Source organism: Rhynchophorus ferrugineus, unplaced genomic scaffold, assembly GCF_030347505.1.
Source record: "Rhynchophorus ferrugineus isolate W39M unplaced genomic scaffold, kcgeb_rfMv2 rfM11, whole genome shotgun sequence".
Taxonomy (NCBI): Eukaryota; Metazoa; Arthropoda; class Insecta; order Coleoptera; family Curculionidae; genus Rhynchophorus; species Rhynchophorus ferrugineus.
Window position 1 is genome coordinate 24,953,165 of NW_027472590.1, and position 21,684 is coordinate 24,974,848.

General features: G+C 35.0%; 2 protein-coding genes across 4 annotated transcripts in view; one reads left to right on the forward strand and one right to left on the reverse strand.

Annotated features, from left to right (window-relative positions):
* Ork1 (Open rectifier K[+] channel 1) overlaps positions 1-5,599 on the forward strand; it is a 35,470-nt gene extending 29,871 nt beyond the window's left edge. For both annotated transcript variants that reach the window (XM_076417715.1, XM_076417714.1), the window contains exons 5-6: positions 3,508-3,742; positions 3,799-5,599. In XM_076417715.1, coding sequence (XP_076273830.1) covers positions 3,508-3,742; positions 3,799-5,291 — 1,728 coding nt within the window. In that variant the 3' untranslated portion in view covers positions 5,292-5,599. The remainder of the gene's footprint in view (positions 1-3,507; positions 3,743-3,798) is intronic.
* A 4,417-nt stretch (positions 5,600-10,016) lies between these two features.
* IP3K2 (Inositol 1,4,5-triphosphate kinase 2) overlaps positions 10,017-21,684 on the reverse strand; it is a 243,300-nt gene continuing 231,632 nt past the window's right edge. For both annotated transcript variants that reach the window (XM_076417716.1, XM_076417718.1), the window contains exons 3-7: positions 21,212-21,388; positions 18,791-18,994; positions 14,387-14,638; positions 14,246-14,317; positions 10,017-10,865 (exon numbers count right to left, since the gene is read on the reverse strand). In XM_076417716.1, the coding sequence (XP_076273831.1) occupies positions 10,557-10,865; positions 14,246-14,317; positions 14,387-14,638; positions 18,791-18,994; positions 21,212-21,388 (1,014 nt within the window). In that variant the 3' untranslated portion in view covers positions 10,017-10,556. The remainder of the gene's footprint in view (positions 10,866-14,245; positions 14,318-14,386; positions 14,639-18,790; positions 18,995-21,211; positions 21,389-21,684) is intronic.

Below are 21,684 nucleotides of genomic sequence, written 5' to 3' on the forward strand. Positions count from 1 at the left end.
GATGTTTGTGCCCATACTGACCTTATCCCATTCGTATCTTGTTTCACAAATAACGAGGTACAACGTCGTTGGGTCCAAGAGGCCAACCGCAACAGGCTCTTTGAGCTGATTTTTTCCGTCGTGTTTTCGTCACCATGCCCTGTAGCTTTTAATCGACTGAGACTGGGCCACTGTCGTTTCTCGCACGGTCACTCGGTAGTCACACTCGAGCCCGCTTGCTCACTGTGAATATTGTCACCGTGCCCCTGTTTCTAGACTGAATATTGAACGACTGTCCACGGCTCACCCAGATTAGAACTAAGTATGGTCTGCAAAATTTTAGAAATGCCTTAACAGGAGAGAATATACAGGCAGACTCCTCAGATTTCTACGAGAAATCGATTTTCTCCGTAGAATCTGGTCTATGCTAAGTTTACTGTTACTGACCAAATAACCATTACCACTTCGGTATGGGTGCTGATGTATACTGTCTGGATAGAACCTCTACTTCGTTATGGTTGTGTTTGTAGACCTGTACGTCCCCGTGTTTGTGTAATTAATTTCATTTATTTATTAATTTATTACTATATATATATATATATATATATATATATATATATATATATATATATATATATATATATATATATGTCCCATTTATATCAACACCGTACTATTCTATAGTCGCAAAATGACGACGACTCGCGATAAAAAATTATTTCATAATGACAACACCCGCAATAAACACTCATATTTTGAAAAGCATCACTTTTAGCTTATTGAAATCGATTGAACAAATGCGAAATACTTTTTCTTTAAATCAATTTAACTGCATTACTAATTGCTTGCAATCATTTTATGATGGTTATTGATTGTATCATCGATATAGAAGTGATTAAAATTAATTATTTCATAATCACAATATCTGTAATAAAAAATGAACACTCAAAAAATCACCAACATTATTTTTAACTTGATTGAAATTGATTGAAAAAATGGGAAATACTTTTTCTTTAAACCAATTGAACTGTATGAGCAATTGTTTGCAATTATTTTATGAGGGCTATCGATTTTATCGTTGTCAAACAAGTCTATATTTGACAATTTTTATAGGCCATCACTAAAGAGTTAAACATTGTTGATTCACTACCCGTTCAAATGAATTGATGATGAAGGGAAAATAAAAAATAACGACATATTTGGTTGCCTACTTATCCAATCATTTTTGGAGGGTTGTATAACAACAACATATAATGATTTCAATATATCAGAATTATGTTATATGCCCGAGTTATGGATAGATAGATTGCTTAGTTATAATTCAAATTAATAATATATGAATTATATGAATATTTTAATTTTATAATATATAAATAATTTAAATCTACTGGATATGAGATGAGATATGAATAGTAACATAACCACAATAAGAAATTAATAAAATCATCAGTGTTCTTGTTATTGGTTATTTGTGATAATATTAGCATACGCTCATGCCTTACGTATGTCATAAAACAAGTGATATTAATAAAGAAATCACAATATTTTGTAATAGTTTCAGATGAATATAAATTACTGGTTGCCTTATCTACAAACAATTTTTACATTTAAAAGTTGTGTGTATATGTACAATTAATTGAAGTTTAAAATTATATTTTTTATTTATTCTCACAAAATCATGGAATAAAGAAGTATCTCTGCTGCGGAACCGTTAGAGGGCGCGACAAATCGGGTATTTTATTTTTAACGAAATTAAAGGTTTTAGAAGAAGATTTTATAGAATATATAGAGTATATCGAAAACTTAGATCTTCAAGACACTAACGTAAAATGATACCCCCTTCATTCATTATTATTTAATTACATCTTACATTAGATATGCTTAACACAAATTCATATAAAACTAATTTATTTAAGCTAAAGTTAAGAAAACACTTATACACTTAATAAGTTCGTGTGGTTTGATTCGGTTCAATCTTCTGATTTCCTGCGTGTTGTTTAGTAGCTGTATTGCTTTCACGTTACTGTGATTTAGAAACCTTATATCATGGACCACTTTGTATATCCATTTGTTTTCGAGGTCATCGCGCAGCTCTTCATTGGTTACGTAGCTACAAGCATTGGTAATTAATGACATACCTTTGTTTTGGTTGTGTTGAATTACTAGTTTGTTTGATGTCTTAATGCACCCAATAGATCCCCATAGAACCCCATATTTGTAGCCCGTAGATCCAAATTGATTTTATAGGGTTGTTTACCTAATTCATATTTCTGGAAATAATCTGGGGATGAACATGTGTTATAATTTTTATTTTTCCAAATGCTCAATTTACTTCATTAGAAAAGAGTATTTGTGTTTCCTTCTAATTTTTTACTATATTGCCATATTTTACTTTTCGATGGGTTAAGGTAAAAAAATACACATCGCAATTTAATTGAATTTGTACATATTTAAGCATGATCAAATATTTTTAATTTAAATTTTAATTAGGAATAGCATCTTGGTCAAACAATATTCCCTAAAATTTATCATTGTTCATGGATTTTTGCCATCGTTTTCACTGACTTGTGACACGGTGCAATGTCTTGGTGAAGAAGCACTTTCTTTTCCTTCAAATGCGCCCGTTTTTCGGCGATTTCGTCCTTAAAACGGTCCAATAACACTATGTAATAGTCGTTGTTGGTGGTCCTTCCTTTTTCAAGGTAGCCAATGAAAATTATTCCATGTGCATCGCAAAATACTCCATAACCTTGCTAACTGACTGTTACATTTTCCCACGCTTTGGAGCGGATTAATCGTGTGCAGTCAACTCGGATGACTGTCGATTGGATGATTGTCACATATCGACGCAAAAACTCGGGTTTATTATGCTTGATCATCTTCAAACACTGCTTCGAATCATCTACTCGTCGTTGTTTTTCATCAAGAGTGAGCTGGCGCGGCACCCACTTTGTGTCTGCTATTTCATTCAATTTCAATTTACGGTCAATTCAAAATCATTTTGCGGATTTCTTTAATGTTTTCGTCGGTAACAACCTCTTTTGGGCGTCCACTGCGTTCACCGTTTTCGGTGCTCATTTCACCACGTTTGAACTTAGCATACCAATCCTTGATGGTTGATTTTCCTGTGGGAGTGTCCGGAAACTCGGCATCAAGCCAAATTTTTGTTTCAACGGTATTTTTTCCCTTCAAAAAACAATATTTTATCAACACGCGAAATTCCTTTTTATCAATTTTTTTCACAATAACAAAATTTGCTTCACTCAATATGCTATAATTCACAAACTAATGATCCGATAGCTCTCAAATTTATAAACACATCTTTTGAGGGTTAGGGCTAACTAAAAATGATATGAGTTTAATTTTAGTAGCGCCACCTATGTGTCAGTCCGGGGACTTTTCAACTGACCTGTTATATCTCTAAGTTCTATTATATGTATTAATTACTTGAATTTTAAGATAATGTTTTTGTGTTTGTATATATGACTCGTTGCGGATTTTGTTTTTTTACCATTTGTTCCTTTACAGTTCACAAAGTTGCATGATCGATGGAAAAATTCGAAACTTGAGGCCAAACTGGACTATGACGTAGCCAAGCTGGGTCTCATAGGACAAGTGATCTTATACCTCATACCGGGCTTCACCTTCTTCATATTCCTGCCGTCCACCATAATGTCGGTGTTCGAAGGATGGGAGTATGACGTCTCCGTTTACTATTCTTTCGTCTCGCTCACCACCATCGGATTCGGAGATTATGTAGCCGGTAAGAATCGTCTCGATTTTAATTGTTCTGGTCTAATATCATCGTATATGTTTTAGGTACCAATGATTCCTATGGATTCGGTAATCTCTACTTTGTGTACAAAATATTTCTATTGGTATGGATCATTGGAGGAATGGGTTACGTCGCTATGATACTCAGCTTCATCACCAACGCGATGCGAAGTAAGCAGGTGAAGAAGATAGAGCGCCTTTTGGCCGATAATATCAAGAACACCCCTCGGAAAATTAGATCTGAATTAAGGACCCTCCTCCACGAGCTGTTGTTCTTGCGAGTCAAGCCAGTGTACAAAGGAGAGTTCGAATATGTTCCTAGTATAATCGAAAGAAGCCAAAGCTGTCCGGATCTTTCCATATACAAAGCTGAGGTTCCGATATCTGCTCGTAAAAGAGCAATGTCGGAATGTTACAAGACCACCGTTAGTAAGGTATCTTCGGATACGGAACTGAATAAGATCGACAAGGAGAAAACCTTCAAACCTACCACGGCTTTCTTCCACCAGACAGGTTTATTATTGAAGGTGGTCAATGCTCTAAGCAACGAAGCCATCAATTTACAAGAATCTGAAGCAGGAGTGCATGGATTCTCGGATAAAAACATTCTAGCCAGCGAGATGTACGAGCCGGGAGTCACGCAAGTGAAACCGAAGAAACGTAGAGCTATCAGCGACATTCGACCACCAAGTGTACTGTTGAACGAAGCTATCAACGGAAACACTTGGTATGGAGTTGAAGCCAAGCAAGGATTTAACGAGTTCAAACGAAGACAGCGGGCGAAGTCAGTGTATCAAATCAAGAAAAACGAAAGGGAGAATGTCTTCCAGAGGATACGAAACAGATTCCTATCGAGGGACGAATCCAGCCAGGATCCGGAGAAGCAAAAGATACCTGATGATATCGAAGCTCCCTCGATGAACAACCCGATCAATATAATCCCCAGGAGAGGGTCCTTGATGGCGAATGTACAGCAGCAAGACCAAATACTGGAAAACACCTCCATAGCTGATTTTATCAGAGCCTTGTCGGCGATAACTACATCCGACGATCTCGAAAAAGGTAATCAAGAATCATCGCCAAAGAGCCGGCGACATGGAATCGTTGCCTCGCAATACAGAAGGTCTTCCTTGATTCCCAATGTAAGTCCCCCGGAAGTACGAAATTACCGTCGATTCTCACTGAAGCCCTCTGACGAAAACATCCTAAATCACCCGGTAAAGCGAAAAGAGAAAATGCGAAAAATTTCCGTGGCTTTTCTGGACGAGCGCAGAAACTCTCTGGTCCAGGAAGCAAGCGGTTCGATACCACCCACGTTGAAAGAAAACGTCATGTTCACCCCATCGGGTTTGGTTCCAGAGGCCTCATCAGTAGTCGTAGAATCCAGCGGTCCACCGCCGTACTCCCTATACCCGACTGAAAGGAAAAGGTTCATCGTCAGGCCAGTGAATTTAAATACCAGCAATGTGACTAGCCCCGTTCAAAAACAATTACAAAAGCGAGATCGGACTGATAGTTCAAACAATGATAATACGTAAATGATCATTCCTATATTAGTTTTAGTCCAGCTTCTAGTGTTAGTGATAGATGAAATTAATGCTGTGATCTTAATGCCTTAAAGAAACCTGTACATAGTGAACTACTATAGTAGATAAAATAAATTAGGACAAAGTTACCACCACTATTTTATAATGGTTAATTTCGACTAGCGTTGAAATGTTAAAACAATATTGTATTATTTATAACCTGCATCAGGTTTGTGAAGTATTAAACGCTGAGTTGCAGTATCTAGATTGCTGTGATTGAATATAATGACAGACATATGAATAAAAGTGATTTAAATATGGTTTGGTTTTTTTTATTTTCCATTCAAATAGCTTCTTCCCATTCTAATGTTAAATATAGCTTTAGAACATTTGAAGTGCGAAAGAACTAGTTACAGTATGTTGACTACTGTAACTTTATATACTGTTAGAGAAACGAATGATAGTGAATTTTTATATTTACCATTCATATATGCTTATCTTTCGCATTCCAGTACTAAATATAGCCTTAAAGCATTCGAACTTCTGCCTGTAAATTGTTGGATATATAAATAATTGGATGGATGCGCCTACATCTGACGTCCTCTGACGATGTATATATGGTTGCATAGTCGATATTAAAGTAGTTTCCTGTAAATTATAATAAACGCTACGGGGCATGCTCGTACTAATGCCATCCGGACAGGATGAAGATCCCGCCATCTTGATTCATTCTGTGTTGGGGCTTTGACCGAGATGTTTGTCGAAATAAATAGAGAGTGACTCAGTTGAATCCAGTGTTTTAATTGCCCAAACACCTTCACCAAATCGATTCTACACAATATAACAAAATATAAAATTGTATGAACGCTACGGCGCATACTCATGTTAAAGCAACCCGGACAGGATGAAAATCCTGCTATCTTGATGCAATCTCTGTTGTGGCTTTAAGTGAGTTTTTTGTAAAAATAAATAGAGAGCGACTCAGTTGAATTCAGACTTTTAATTGCACAAACACCTTCACCAAATCGGTTCTGCAAAAACGGTTCTAATAATATGCTAATATATTTAATAAAAATTACTTTCACCAAAATGGTAGTTGTATTTTGTCATATTTCTATTGCTCTTGTTAAAGAACCCATGCAATTATAAAGAGCACCGATATTGTTAACAATGTTATTGTATCTTGTAGATATATACATCATGGTGTAATTAAGCGACAAAATTAAACAATACATCAAGTAACAGCCTGTTTTTTATTTAAAAAAATTAAATATAAGTTTACTTGTAGTGAATGTATGATGAATGAAGATAAATGATTGATCCAGTCATTCCTATTAAACACTTGTGTTATAGTTTCATAGTATCACAAAGCATCTTCGTCTCATCAATTTCATTAGTCCATATCGCGGAAACTATAAGAGATAATGCAATTTGGCAAAGCTGAGGTTCCGATATCTGCTCGTAAAGGAGCAATGTCGGAATGTTACAAGACCACCGTTAGTAAGGTATCTTCGGATACGGAACTGAATAAGATCGACAAGGAGAAGACCTTCAAACCTACCACGGCTTTCTTCCACCAGACAGGTTTATTATTGAAGGTGGTCAATGCTCTAAGCAACGAAGCCATCAATTTACAAGAATCTGAAGCGGGAGTGCATGGATTCTCGGATAAAAACATTCTAGCCAGCGAGATGTACGAGCCGGGAGTCACGCAAGTGAAACCGCAATTTGGCAATCGGCAATGTAATTAGCATGCCGAATATTACTTGTAATGTGAATTGGAGCGAAATCGGCAAAACATAAGACCATTTTACAATTTTGGCACCAATTAGAGGAAGAGAGAAATTGTAAAATTTCGATACTCCATATCTCGGAAACCATAAGAGATAATGCAATTTGGCAATCGGCAATGTAATTAGCATGCCGAATATTACTTGGAGTGTGAATTGGAACGAAATCGCCAATATATAAGACCATTTTACAATTTTTGCCCCAGTTAGAGGAAGAGCCAAATTGTAAAATTTCGATACTCCATATCTCGGAAACCATAAGAGATAATGCAATTTGGCAATCGGCAATGTAATTAGCATGCCGAATATTACTTTGAGTGAGAATTGGAACGAAATCGCCAATTCATAAGACCATTTTACAATTTGGGTCCAAGTTAGAAGCAGAGCCTAAGGTGTAAATTTTCGATAGTCCATATCTCGGAAACCATAAGAGATAATGCAATTTGGCAATCGGCAATGTAATTAGCATGCCGAATATTACTTTGAGTGAGAATTGGAACGAAATCGCCAATTCATAAGACCATTTTACAATTTGGGTCCAAGTTAGAAGCAGAGACTAAGGTGTAAATTTTCGATAGTCCATATCTCGGAAACTATAAGAGATAATGCAATTTGGCAATCGGCAATGCAATTAGCATGCCGAATATTACTTTGAGTGAGAATTGGAACGAAATCGCCAATTCATAAGACCATTTTACAATTTGGGTCCAAGTTAGAAGCAGAGACTAAGGTGTAAATTTTCGATAGTCCATATCTCGGAAACTATAAGAGATAATGCAATTTGGCAATCGGCAATGTAATTAGCATGCCGAATATTACTTTGAGTGAGAATTGGAACGAAATCGCCAATTCATAAGACCATTTTACAATTTGGGTCCAAGTTAGAAGCAGAGCCTAAGGTGTAAATTTTCGATAGTCCATATCTCGGAAACCATAAGAGATAATGCAATTTGGCAATCGGCAATGTAATTAGCATGCCGAATATTACTTTGAGTGAGAATTGGAACGAAATCGCCAATTCATAAGACCATTTTACAATTTGGGTCCAAGTTAGAAGCAGAGACTAAGGTGTAAATTTTCGATAGTCCATATCTCGGAAACTATAAGAGATAATGCAATTTGGCAATCGGCAATGTAATTAGCATGCCGAATATTACTTTGAGTGAGAATTGGAACGAAATCGCCAATTCATAAGACCATTTTACAATTTGGGTCCAAGTTAGAAGCAGAGCCTAAGGTGTAAATTTTCGATAGTCCATATCTCGGAAACCATAAGAGATAATGCAATTTGGCAATCGGCAATGTAATTAGCATGCCGAATATTACTTTGAGTGAGAATTGGAACGAAATCGCCAATTCATAAGACCATTTTACAATTTGGGTCCAAGTTAGAAGCAGAGCCTAAGGTGTAAATTTTCGATAGTCCATATCTCGGAAACCATAAGAGATAATGCAATTTGGCAATCGGCAATGTAATTAGCATGCCGAATGTTACTTTGAGTGAGAATTGGAACGAAATCGCCAATTCATAAGACCATTTTACAATTTGGGTCCAAGTTAGAAGCAGAGAATAAGGTGTAAATTTTCGATAGTCCATATCTCGGAAACTATAAGAGATAATGCAATTTGGCAATCGGCAATGTAATTAGCATGCCGAATATTACTTTGAGTGAGAATTGGAACGAAATCGCCAATTCATAAGACCATTTTACAATTTGGTCCAAGTTAGAAGCAGAGCCTAAGGTGTAAATTTTCGATAGTCCATATCTCGGAAACTATAAGAGATAATGCAATTTGGCAATCGGCAATGTAATTAGCATGCCGAATATTACTTGGAGTGTGAATTGGAACAAAATCGCCAATTCATAAGACCATTTTACAATTTGGGCCCAAGTTAGAAGCAGAGCCTAAGGTGTAAATTTTCGACAGTCCATATCTCGGAAACTATAAGAGATAATGCAATTTGGCAATCAGCAATGTAATTAGCATGCCGAATATTACTTGGAGTGTGAATTGGAACGAAATCGCCAATACATAAGACCATTTTACAATTTGGGCCCAAGTTAGAAGCAGAGCCTAAGGTGTAAACTTTCGATAGTCCATATCTCGGAAACTATAAGAGATAATGCAATTTGGCAATCGGCAATGTAATTAGCATGCCAAATATTACTTGGAGTGTGAATTGGAACAAAATCGCCAATTCATAAGACCATTTTACAATTTGGGCCCAAGTTAGAAGCAGAGCCTAAGGTGTAAATTTTCGATAGTCCATATCTCGGAAACTATAAGAGATAATGCAATTTGGCAATCAGCAATGTAATTAGCATGCCGAGTATTACTTGGAGTGTGAATTGGAACGAAATCGCCAATACATAAGAGCATTTTACAATTTGAGCCCAAGTTAGAAGCAGAGCCTAAGGTGTAAATTTTCGATAGTCCATATCTCGGAAACTATAAGAGATAATGCAATTTGGCAATCGGTAATGTAATTAGCATGCCGAATATTACTTGGAGTGTGAGTGGCCCCAGTTAGATGAAGAGCCAAATTGTAAAATTTCGATACTCCATATCTCGGAAACCATAAGAGATAATGCAATTTAGCAATCGGTAATGTAATTAGCATGCCGAATATTACTTGGAGTGTGAATTGGAATAGAATTACATAGAAAGTAACAGTCTATTCTTTATTAAAAAAAATCTACATTTATATCTAGTGAATGTGTGATGAATGAAAACAATTGATACATCCAGTTATCCACAGTAAACACTTATGGAATAGTTTCATAGCGACAAAAAGCCTTTTCAAGAAAAACCAAACATTCATCTCATGACTTTTATTTTTCGGTATACAAACATATCATGTGTCACCTCTGCGGTATTTTTTCTTGTTACAGTGTTAAAGTCAAAAATGTAACTAAATTGTTAGGAGAATAAAAAAGAAAAACAATTACATCATTATTTTATTTATCTTCTCATTTTTCACATATGTAAAAATAGACTACTTAGATTCTTTCCATCTTAACTTACTCATTATTAATACTTAATTAAATATCAAAATACGATGATTACCTAAAAAAAAGAGGAACAACTTTTCGGTCAAAAGTTGAATCAATTTTTCCTTCAGCTACTAATCATTACCATCCAGAAACATACGTTTTAGGTACTTCGATACATATAATTTAATCAATTAAAAACAAAGAAATATATAAATAAATCTAAAAATACGGCCGCCAGGGGGGGTGGTACGGCTGAATAACGGGTAATATCTGAATAAAGCTTTGATTTAAGGTCAAGTCCTTGAGTCTATAGTGTTTTCGAACTAGATCGCCGATATGTATGACATATCGGCAACGTTTCATAGTTAAGCGTATGGTTTGTGTTTTTGTAGAAACTATTCTGTTGCTAAAAAAAAACCTTCTTATCCAATACAATAAAAAATAAATAGTAGTTAACAAATAGATTAACGGTAAATTAATTTAAAATATGATCAAGTGTTTTCCAATGTGGAATCGTGTCTCCTCTTAAGGTCGCTCTCGACCTCCGAGGTCAATTCGGCGGGGTCCTGAAGCGACAGCGGCGGCGATATGGTGATCGGTTGACATTCCAGAACGGCCATAAATATCTTTATTATATTCGTGATGCCGATTAAGTAACCATCTTCATGGTTTCCGACTTTCCATTTCGAATTGTGGTTGATTTTGATATCGTTTGGCAATTTTATGGTCTTGGCAAAATCAATTAACCATACGTTAGCGTTATAACGATCATGGACAAATAATAAGGAACTTCCGATTACCTAAAACAAAAAAAAATACCGATAGATATATCAAAATTATTATGAGAAATAATAAGCTATAACATGAATTTAAATTAGCGACAATTCTATGATTATACACTAGGTGTATTAGAAATATATTATTGAGACATAAATAATTCGGTGACGGCGCCTACATGGTGACCGCGCCTGTATATAGGGTTGTATACATTATACGCTAGTATAGTTGCATACAGATAGATACCGTAAATGCGCTGCGCTTATACTTGGGATAAAGCAAGTCTGATCAGGAGGAATATCCCGTCATTCTGGTTCTGATGACTGTGACTGATGACAGATTCATATTCGCTATACTGGCACAAGTTGAAATCCAAAAGTGGGGAATAAATTATGGTAAACGCCTATCGAATTTGTGTATTATTTAATAAATAAAAAGAGGTTTAGCAATATATCACAGCCAACTCCTAATAAAGAGCTTAAATACTGCTGCTCTTCCAAATTACAAACCTGTTTTTTTAGTTTATTTTAATCATTAGAAGAAACACAAAAATAAAAGAAAAAATTCTGAATTCTGCATATAAAAAATAACTTAACTATATTCATTTATATTTTCAACAGTTTCAACAATCATTTTAATTGTGGTCCTCCCTCTTCTCCTCTTCTGGTATCTTAACTATAGATATTTTAGCAGCACTATTTGTGTTAATGTTCTTTCCTTTTATGACATTTTCCTGGCCAGTTATTCTGCTTTGATTAATTTTTCATGTTAATTTTTTCCAACTCATTTTTGAATTCCAATTTCACAGTTTTTACTCTCTATTTTCATTTGGCCATTCTTTAATTTCATTTATTATTATTTCTTTAATGTTGCTTTCTTCTCGACTCCCCCCACTTATATCTGGCTTATTAGTTTTATTAACATAAACCTGAATGTTTATTTTATTACTTCGTTCTTTTTAGTTGTTTCTTTTTGATTTTTTGTTCATATAATTCTGAAAAAAATCATTTCATTTATTATCTTTTGTCTTCTTTGAGCTTATTAGTTGTTTCTGTTTTAAGCCGTTTGTGGTGCTTTTTTGTGATTAAAGAAACGATCTTCCTGGGTGTTTCCTCGGTATCTATTTCAGTTCCATATCTTGATGATCCATTTGACTTGGGTTGAAGTTGCTTGTGTCTTTTGCTGCATATACTTTATTTTTTTCTGACTTCTTGTTGGATTGTTTCTTGTTGATCTGAATCTGTACTTTTAATATGTATATTTCAATGTATTTTTTTTTATTGTAATTTTAAACTTTTCTAGCGCTTGTACTTTTTAATGTCGACTATTGTTTCTTTACTAATTTTATTCTTGGTGATTGTATAATTTCACTACTGGTAATGACCTCTAATGCTAATGATAAATGTATGACAATTATTTTCCCCATAGAGAAAATGTATCTATAAAATGATTAATGAAATTCATTTGTGACATTGATTAATAAATTGTTATCTGTTGTGGAATTAGAAGAAAATAGCTTCACCTTATAATGTGCTATTAACTTTTTGACATAGAATGCAGGCGCTGGTTTTTCCTTTTTTATTAAAAAATGTGAAGAATCACTAGTTTGTAATGACAATTTTCTTTTTGTATGTTTGTTTGTTTTAAATCTGCTTTTAATTATTTTCATTCTTTAACATGTTGGGCATCTATGAAAGCTGTGTATAACATGTATAATAATGAATATTATTAAATTTCTTACGTATCATTTCGATAGACGGTGACATTACTCGACTTCAAGTATTCCAAATTGGATGCTTAAGACTGAAGCAAATTTTACGTCTGTCTCCGAAATTGTATTAAAAATTAAGTTGCTTAATTAAAATGCGATTAAAAATCAATGAACGGTTGAGGAAGAAGTTCAAAAGACAAAGAGTGAACACATTTCTCATGATATCTGTGGCTAAATCGATAGATTTTATAGAAAGAAAGACGGTAGAAACAAGAAAAATAAATAAGCCCGAAAAAAACATCAATTAAAATCAAAGCTGCCTAAAGAATAGGAAATTAACAGTAATTGAATCTAAAATATCAGCTGTGAAAAGATTTGATAAAGAATGTTCGCAGTCCTGCTGTACTACTAGCAATAGTATAAGGGAATAATAAATAAGAATATCAGGATGTTCCTAAAATATGGCGTTAACAATAACTCAGAAAGAAATCAGAGTCCTTGAATAGCTCTTTTACCATTTCTTTACCATACCATTCATGGCCAAGAATGACACATTCATGTAATTTCATTCTACTGACATCAAGCATCAAAGCTACACATGTTATATTTTGCGAAAGTAACACTCTCATACATTTATACCCCTTTGAATCTGTCAAGTTTCGTGCCTGAAAACGTTCAAGAATTATTTTTCTATTTAACCAAAAGAAAAAAATCCTCTGAGGGTCATCGTTTTTCGTTGGTAGAAACTGACCGTGAGCATACTTTAACTTTAAAAACATGTGAGTCGTGGTTTTGAAAATACAAAAGTGTTCAACCTAAATTCAAAAAGAATTGGTAAAAGCGTTAAATGTGGCCCAAGAAACGATTAGCGATTGATGGGAAAACCAAAAGATGGGAAGATGGGTGACACATCATTTGAATGATAAGCAAATGAAAATTCAAATTATCCTGAGTGAAATGCTGCTTCGAAAACTTCGAGATATTATTTTGACCTGGCGAGGTCAGGCGATGGACTCTAATTGTTTTGGTCGCAAGACAATGCTCTGTGTTTGGTGAGTGGCGTGGCATATTACGAACTATCGAAACCTGGGGAAACAATTAATAATGATCGTTACCTACAACACATGATCGTGTGCCATCTCTTAAAGCAAAACCGGTCAAGGGAGCATTGAAAGCACTTGGATGGAACATATTATCGCACCTGCCATATTTCGCCCAATCCTGCCGGTCAAAGGAGCATTGAAAGCACTTGGATGGAACATATCGCACCTGCCATACTCTCCAGACCTCGCCCAGTCCTGCTATCAACTTTTCGCATCAATGGGACACGTGCTTGCAGAACAGCAATTTCGAGGAAGTTAAAAAATGGTTCGACGGATAGTTTTACTCAAAGGTCAAACAGTTTTTTTGGGGTGGCATCCATAAATTGTCTGAAAGATCGGCGAGATGCACAGAATCAAACTGCCAATACTATGAATCCATAAAGTTTTATATTTTCTCCGGTAATGGCTTCAGCACTACACCTGGTATATGGCACATTATTTTGTCCATACCCTGTATATCCTCATATTATTATTGAAATCATTTCAAAATCAAATGTTGGATAGATTTTGTCGTCTTCTGTTTTAATTAGTTGGTTTATGTGAAGGCTATGTAGCTGATTATTATTAATATTAGAATTAACATATTTACCTCATGGGTTTCGAAAAATTTTGATTGTTCCAAGGTGGCTTTTATCGCTTTCAACCTCTGAATGTACTTGGGCTGTAAAATATGAATTAAAAAAAGATTAATATGAATTAAAAAGAATTGTTCGAAAATCAAAACACTCACAACGGCATGTGGGAATCCCTCGGTGAACCTAATGAAGGCCGACATGATCTGTTCTTTTGTCTTCGTCGTTTTGAAATCCTTACTGTTCGTCCCGTCCGCGCTCCTGATGCCTTCTATCCGAAATCCGAGAGTGGCCGTGGACGATATGGTCTCCCGCCAAACCATGTAACGAGGTTTGGTAACGCCTTTCAGCTTGTGCTCTTCGTCGGTTGGTGCGTTTTGATCAATTTGGCACATTTTCTCATACATATCCTGGAATAAACAAACGGTTTATTTCGTGTATTTTAAAGAAAATTTATTCGAATAGATTAAACTAGAATAGACCAAAGCCTTTAACAAGGTTTGGCACGAAGGTTTAGTAGGGAAATGCGTTCAGTTAGATCTACCCGATGACCCAACCACTCTTATCAAATCATTTCTGCCGGGATGATCATTCCAGGTGAAGATTAAAGATATTCTCTCCAACCGGAAAACCATCAGCGCAGGAGTTCCACAAGATTCCCCCTTGACACCCGCTTTATTTAATATTTTCCTTTCAGATATCCCAAGGAGACCACAATGACACTGCTCGCTTTGCTTCTTCAAGAGTAGCACCGCATATGCAAGACAGACTCCAGAAACAACTCGATTAGACGGTCCAGTGGTTGCATTTATGGAGGTTTCAGGTCAACCCATACAAAATCTCGGTCTTATCTTCGATAGGAAGCTTAGGTGGTATTCAAAGGTATCTCCAAAAAGGTCAAGGTATTGCCAATCTGCTGTTCCCGCTCATTAACCGGGCCACCAGGCTTCCTCTTCCGATAAGATCTCTCCTGTACAAGATGCTGGTTCGATCAGTACGGCTACAGTGTCTATTTCAAAAACGTCTCACCTAGACAGGTGGAACACCTTCAAGTTTTTCAGAACCAAATACTAAGAAGAATAATCAATGCCCCCTGGTTCGCCAGGAATCACCAAATTCATAGAAATACAAATTTTAGGCTAATAACTCATCCGGTTCTTCGTGGCCTTATTCTATCGAATCCGACACCACCCCGTAAGATTCTTACTCCAAATCGTCTCGACCTTTCTCGCAGAGCGATTAATGAGGGTAATGAAAGGTAATGATTTAACGTCATCAATTGTATGGGGTTGAAATATTCTCTCGAGATGGTTTGTAAATATTTTAGCTTTCTCTTGATTATCTCTGACCCAGCTTCCTGCTCATTTTTATTGGTAACGTTTTGCATGATAGGTCCTTTCAAGTTTTTGGTAGCTTTCCACTGCGGATATACAACATTAGTACCAAAATAATCGAAAGATAGACTTTGTAAATGGGTGAGAAGTTTCTTTGGGCTTTGGTCACGATCTCTCTCTACTTGATGATACAGTTTTTGTTGTCTGTAATTATTCGTTGCAAAAATTGCTCGATTTCTTTTAGTCCCATTGTTTTTTACTCTTAGTTAAAGTGGATGTCAAATACAGAGATAATTTGGTATCCGGTCCTACGTAAATGTTTTAAAACTGTTTTTTTAAAACGAATTTTTTTTACTCTTCGTGATTCCACAATCTGCCCTATTGGCAATAAGTATTTCTTATGTCTATATTATATATACATGGCATGTAGAAAATCACTTCATTAAGCAATCTTCTGTATAAAATATTATCTTAATTAATTAGTCTTATTCTAAAACTTATTCTAAAGTCTACATATGTCCAGTAATCAGATCAGGTGGTGTTAAACGTTTTAGTCTACGCACTTCACTATCACGTCGCATATTTAGCTGATTAGCGAGTACATTGAGATGTACCGACACTCTTTCGAAGTACTTCACACAAACACGTTGAATTACACTCGTTATAGGTTCTAGAGAAATATCGCGTTGTATAACTTTATTTGAAATATAGTACGGAGCATCAACAATGGCACGCAACACCTTATTTTGGAACCGTTGAATGATGGATATATTAGATTTGCTAGCGGTACACCATATGACCAAATAGGCTTGAGTATAGGCTCATACAGAAATACCTTGTTATCTAATGATAACATGGATTTGCGCCCGATAAGCCAATACATTTGATACAATTGAAGTCCAAGTTGTTTCCGTTTATAGAGTATGTGCTTCTTCCAGGTTAGGCGTCGATCTAAGTCCATACTAAGATATTTAACATGCTCTGCTTGGGGGAGTTGATGATGATTGCCATTCACTGGTGGACATGTTCTTCTAGCCAAGGTAAACGTTACATGCGTGGATTTTGTTTCATAGGATTTAATGCGCCATGTCTTCAACCATAATTGTATTTGCTCCAGGTGGGTTTGTAGGTTTGTTGATGCTGTGACTGGATCTTCGTGGGGTGCTAAGATTGTTGTATCCTCTGCGTATGTTGCTACAGTAGTTATTTTTTTGGTGGGCAGATCGGCCGTATAGAGAAGATAGAGTGCTGGATCCAGTACACTACCTTGCGAAACTCCTGAACATATGGGGTTTAATTCGGTATGTTCATCGCCTTGATTTACAGTAAAATGTCTATCAGTGAGATAGGATTTTAGTAACTGATAATCGGGATGAGGGAGAAGTTTCTTTAGTTTAACTTGCAAGCCCGTATGCCATACTTTGTCAAAAGCCTGAGATATGTCTAGAAAAGCGGCCGAACAATATCTTTTGGCATTTAGGTCAGTGTTTATTTTGTTTACAAGTCTATGCACTTGTTCTATAATCCCATGCTTATTGCGAAAGCCAAATTGATGTTTTGGAGTATTCCAGTTTGGAAATTTTATAAAATCGTTTTTTTTCTTCATATTTTCAAAGCTTAAATCTCTCTGAATATAAAGTTTTTTTCGAAAGGTGACATCTAAAAACTACAGCTTAATTAAGTATTTATTTTGAAACTACTCTTTTGAGGTGATCGACATGACATCTCAAGTTTTACTGAACTGATTTTCTGAACCTGAAATACGATGTAAGCCTCCTCTACACTTACACACATATTATACACATACAAAGTAAACCTACAGCAAAACATCTTCTTGAATCTTATACCTTCTGCGTGGAGTTTTCAATGCTTTGTTAACATAAATGACAAATGGCGTCAATAGTAAATACACTGCCATGACGCGATAGGTAACCAAACATTTACGCTATAACTAGGAAAGAAGATGTGGTATGCGATTGAACGTTATAATTAGTTTAGCAATATATGGTTCTAGATTATTTATAGGGGAATAATACATATATTTAAGCTGCCTTTTTGAAATTTCCCTTCATATTAATGTGAATTCGTCTCAATATAATTTTATGAAAATTGAAGAGATTTCCTACTAATAACCTATACGATAATGTAATATAATTTGAAATATGGATATTCAAATATCATTTGTTAACTGAGTCAGTCAAAGTGTTAGTGAAAAGGATCGAAATAGAACAAATTTAATGCCAAATATGTCAATAAAACTTGAAGAATTATTTAGGTTTTCAATTAAAAACCTTTTATCATAGATGTATAATCAGACGACACATACACCAATAACAATAAGGAATAATATCATTCCATATAGCAATAATTAAGTATCTCGGAATGATTGTTGGTGCCAACTGTCGCTGAAAGGGATGGATGTAATAAAAAAGGGAAAAAACTGGAATTAAAATATAGGAAAAAATACTGGTTATTTGAGAAAATCACAAATATTATTATTATAACAAATTATTAAAACCTATTCACTTAAAGCATAATAAAATAATACAAATATAACATATATTTTCTAGAAAAAAGTCCGTAGTAAGTCTGTCAGTTACCGACTGTCACTCAGAAAATCAAGCGAATTGCTAGGAGATACGAAAAAGCGACAGACTTAAAATAATCATTTTTTAAAAATAAGCAGCTGTGTTAATACACAAATATTATTAGATATTAAAGATAGTATAGATTTTAATAGGTAAAAGACTGACTGTAGGTTAGTCGTCAACAACTAATAACAATGTAATAAATAAATAATAAAAAGAAGCAAAACATTGTAGACGGTCAGATTTGAATGGATACTTTACGTACTAAATAATTCTAAAAGATATGAAGTATTAATATTTGAATAACGATTTTTCACTAAGGTAATCAAAGAAAGTGAACAAAATAAAATAAGATTGATGCCAAATATTCTATATGTCAATATAATTTTAATATTGATATTCTGTATGAATGTGCGTTTTTATGCAAAACGAATAAAATTGGAAAAATCATTTAGGTCACCAATCAAATATCGCTTCCAACGCAATATAAAAATGTTACCACTAAACTACTACATTCCTGGTTCGATAATTAATTTGCAAATATTATTCATTTACGTCAATATCGACTTTTGACTTTACAAAGCCTACGTGCTGGAAATTTAGATTATAAATGAAAGACGACAGTGCTGAACGAACTTACTTTTCTCAATTTGGGTTTTTCTTTAGCTTTTGCCAGTTCTTCTTCCAGATACGTCCTCACGCCTATCTTGCAGTCCATCACGCAGGGCGATATGAAATCACCCAACAAGTCTTGTAACTGAATGTATTCCGATTCACCATCATCGCTAGCTACCAAGCCTTTATATTCAGGAACATATGGCCGAAGTACATCTTTCATCAAAACCTTAAAATAGAATAGAGGGGGTTAACAGCAATGATATAACACAGAATGAGTTTGATAATGTAAATAATCAGTTGAATTATCGTTTTTTACAATTTGGGCTAGTTATGGGAATACGCTAATAAAATAGAGCAAATGTAACAAAAGCTTGTGGGTAAGATAAGCTCGAATAACATTTGATTAGGTTTTGTCCGTTATGTACGTTTAATATCAGGGCTGATATATGATTATTAACGTTTGAAACAGGAATAGTGTTATTTTTGTAATATAGATAGTGTTTTGCTCCAAGTCGAAGGGAGGCTACCATGGAGAAATAACCCTGGACATCCTTTTTTCTGCTTTAAAAACCATCAATTATTGCTATGGACCATACACCATACCATAGCACATTGGTGGAAAAGATCCTAACAAGCAAACACGCTTTGTCATTTATTTAAGGAATGCCTTTCAAAATATGGATTAAGTTTTTAAGATACCACGTTGAAAACTGAACTGTTTCAAATTATTACCCGATAAACATAAATGAAATGTTTAATTGTGTTTTACGTAAATTTCATTTTGAGAAAGAGGCCTGAGAAAACACATATAGTAGATCAGATGGATGATGTTGTTTTCTTCCCTATCACTGTATGTTCAATCCAATCGAATGCAATAACTGTTTGGATATCTAGAAAGAAGCATTGTCCGCAATGAGATCTTGATGAAATTAGAAACAACTAAAAATGAATATATAATTAACTGCCACTATTTTTTAAAATTTTATCAGGTAGTAACAGAAGAAACTAAGGAGAGACATAGTGAACTTGACAATAAAAGAGTGCAACGAAAGAAACGAATTAATCACAAGGAAAATATGCTCCCTAATACATGTATAATACATTACACTGAATGTAAAAGTGTTAATTAGGTGGACTAAGCCTCCAGGTGTAGTGGAAAAGAGTTCAATGTAAATATAATGAAGCAATTGAGAACAACATTATAATGAAACAGTATAATTAACTGTAGTTTAAGTCCTTCGATAATATATGCATTAAATATATTATAATATTAAAATAAATACTGAATAACATTATTCGCATTTTTATATGTTAAAGTTAACTTTGTGGCGACGACGTGCTGACGTCATAAATTTTGATGCCGTGTACTGGCTGTTCTATTGCATGGGCTAACTGTTCCGGGCCTAACACATAGATGACGCTAGTTTTATTGCATTCATGGCTTTTTCAGTTAGCACTAACATTCAAAAGAAAGCTGTTAAAATTTCGTGATATTTTACTCATAAGTTTCTGAGTTATTGTGCTAAGAATGACACTACTTTTGTTATTTACAAAACAATGAATCAAAAAAAAATTCGTGTTTTAATTTTACACTACTTCTTGATGGTAAAATACCGTTCAAGCGAGATAATAGCTTGAAAAGTGTTATAAGAGTCCTTATCAGCTCCATCAGAACTAACAATAAAATATTTGTTTGCTGACTTCAAACGTTGCCGTAGAGACACCAATATTGCAGAACGCAGTGGACATACGAGTGAGGTGGTAACACCAGAAAACATCAAAAAAGTCCACAAAATCGTTTTAAATGATCTAAAAGTTAAGTTGCGTGAGTTAGCTAACATCGTAAAGATATAAAAAGAACGTATTGGTTTTATGTTGCATGAGCATTTGACAATGTGTGTGACAATGGATGAAACATGGACCCATCACTTCACTCCGGAATCAAAACGATCGTCATCTGAGTGGACAGAAACTGGTAAACCTCGTCCAAAGCAACCGAAAGCATAACAATCGACCGGAAAGACTATGGCCTTGTATGGTGGGGCAATATTCATCAACTATCTTGAGAAGGGAAATACCATCAACAGTGTATAATATATAGCATTATTGGTCGAAATTACAAAAAAATGACCGCATATGGTTAAGGAAAAAAAATTGCTTCGTCAAGACAACGCACCGTGTCACAAGTCAATCAAAACAATGGCAAAACTACATGAATTGAACCTCGAATTGCTCCCACATCCCCCGTATTTGTCAGATTTGGCTCCCAACGACTACTGGCTGTTTGCAGACCTCAAAAAATGTTCACCAGCGTTCACCAGCGAGAAATTCCGTTCGATTGAAGAGGTTATCGCTGAAATTGAGGCCTATTTTGAGGCAAAAGATAAATTGTTTTATGCTTTTATCCAGCCAATGCCCTTAATTCGTTTAATTTCAAAAATACCTGAAAGCATTTTTCTTCTTTCACGCATCGTTTCTTCAAAATCGTCCCTTGATCCGGTCCAGCCTTGAAGTTTCCCTGATGCCCAGCGAGCTGAACCCATGGATACCTGTGCTTCTTATATGTTTGGAAAAATGGCGTCCACTGGACAATGTTACGTAGTTTCCTCCAACCTGAACTCTGAAAAAAATGCCTCGATAAGTAAAAGTATCCGAAATTCCGCTTTTTGTTTATGTTATTCGTACCAATAATAAAATAATATTTACAGTATTTTCAAAATCGTCAATCATATTTGTACTGTACCTAATAAAACCGGTAGCAGTATTGGTTTTAAAACAATTTGTACATGAATTTTAAATAATTAGAGGTCCCAATTATAATAAAATTTATTTATTTCGGTGATTTTTGTTTTACAAATACGTCAAGCATAATCAGCCGCGGATGCGGATGTGGTGGTTTTACAAGTCCTCCGAAAT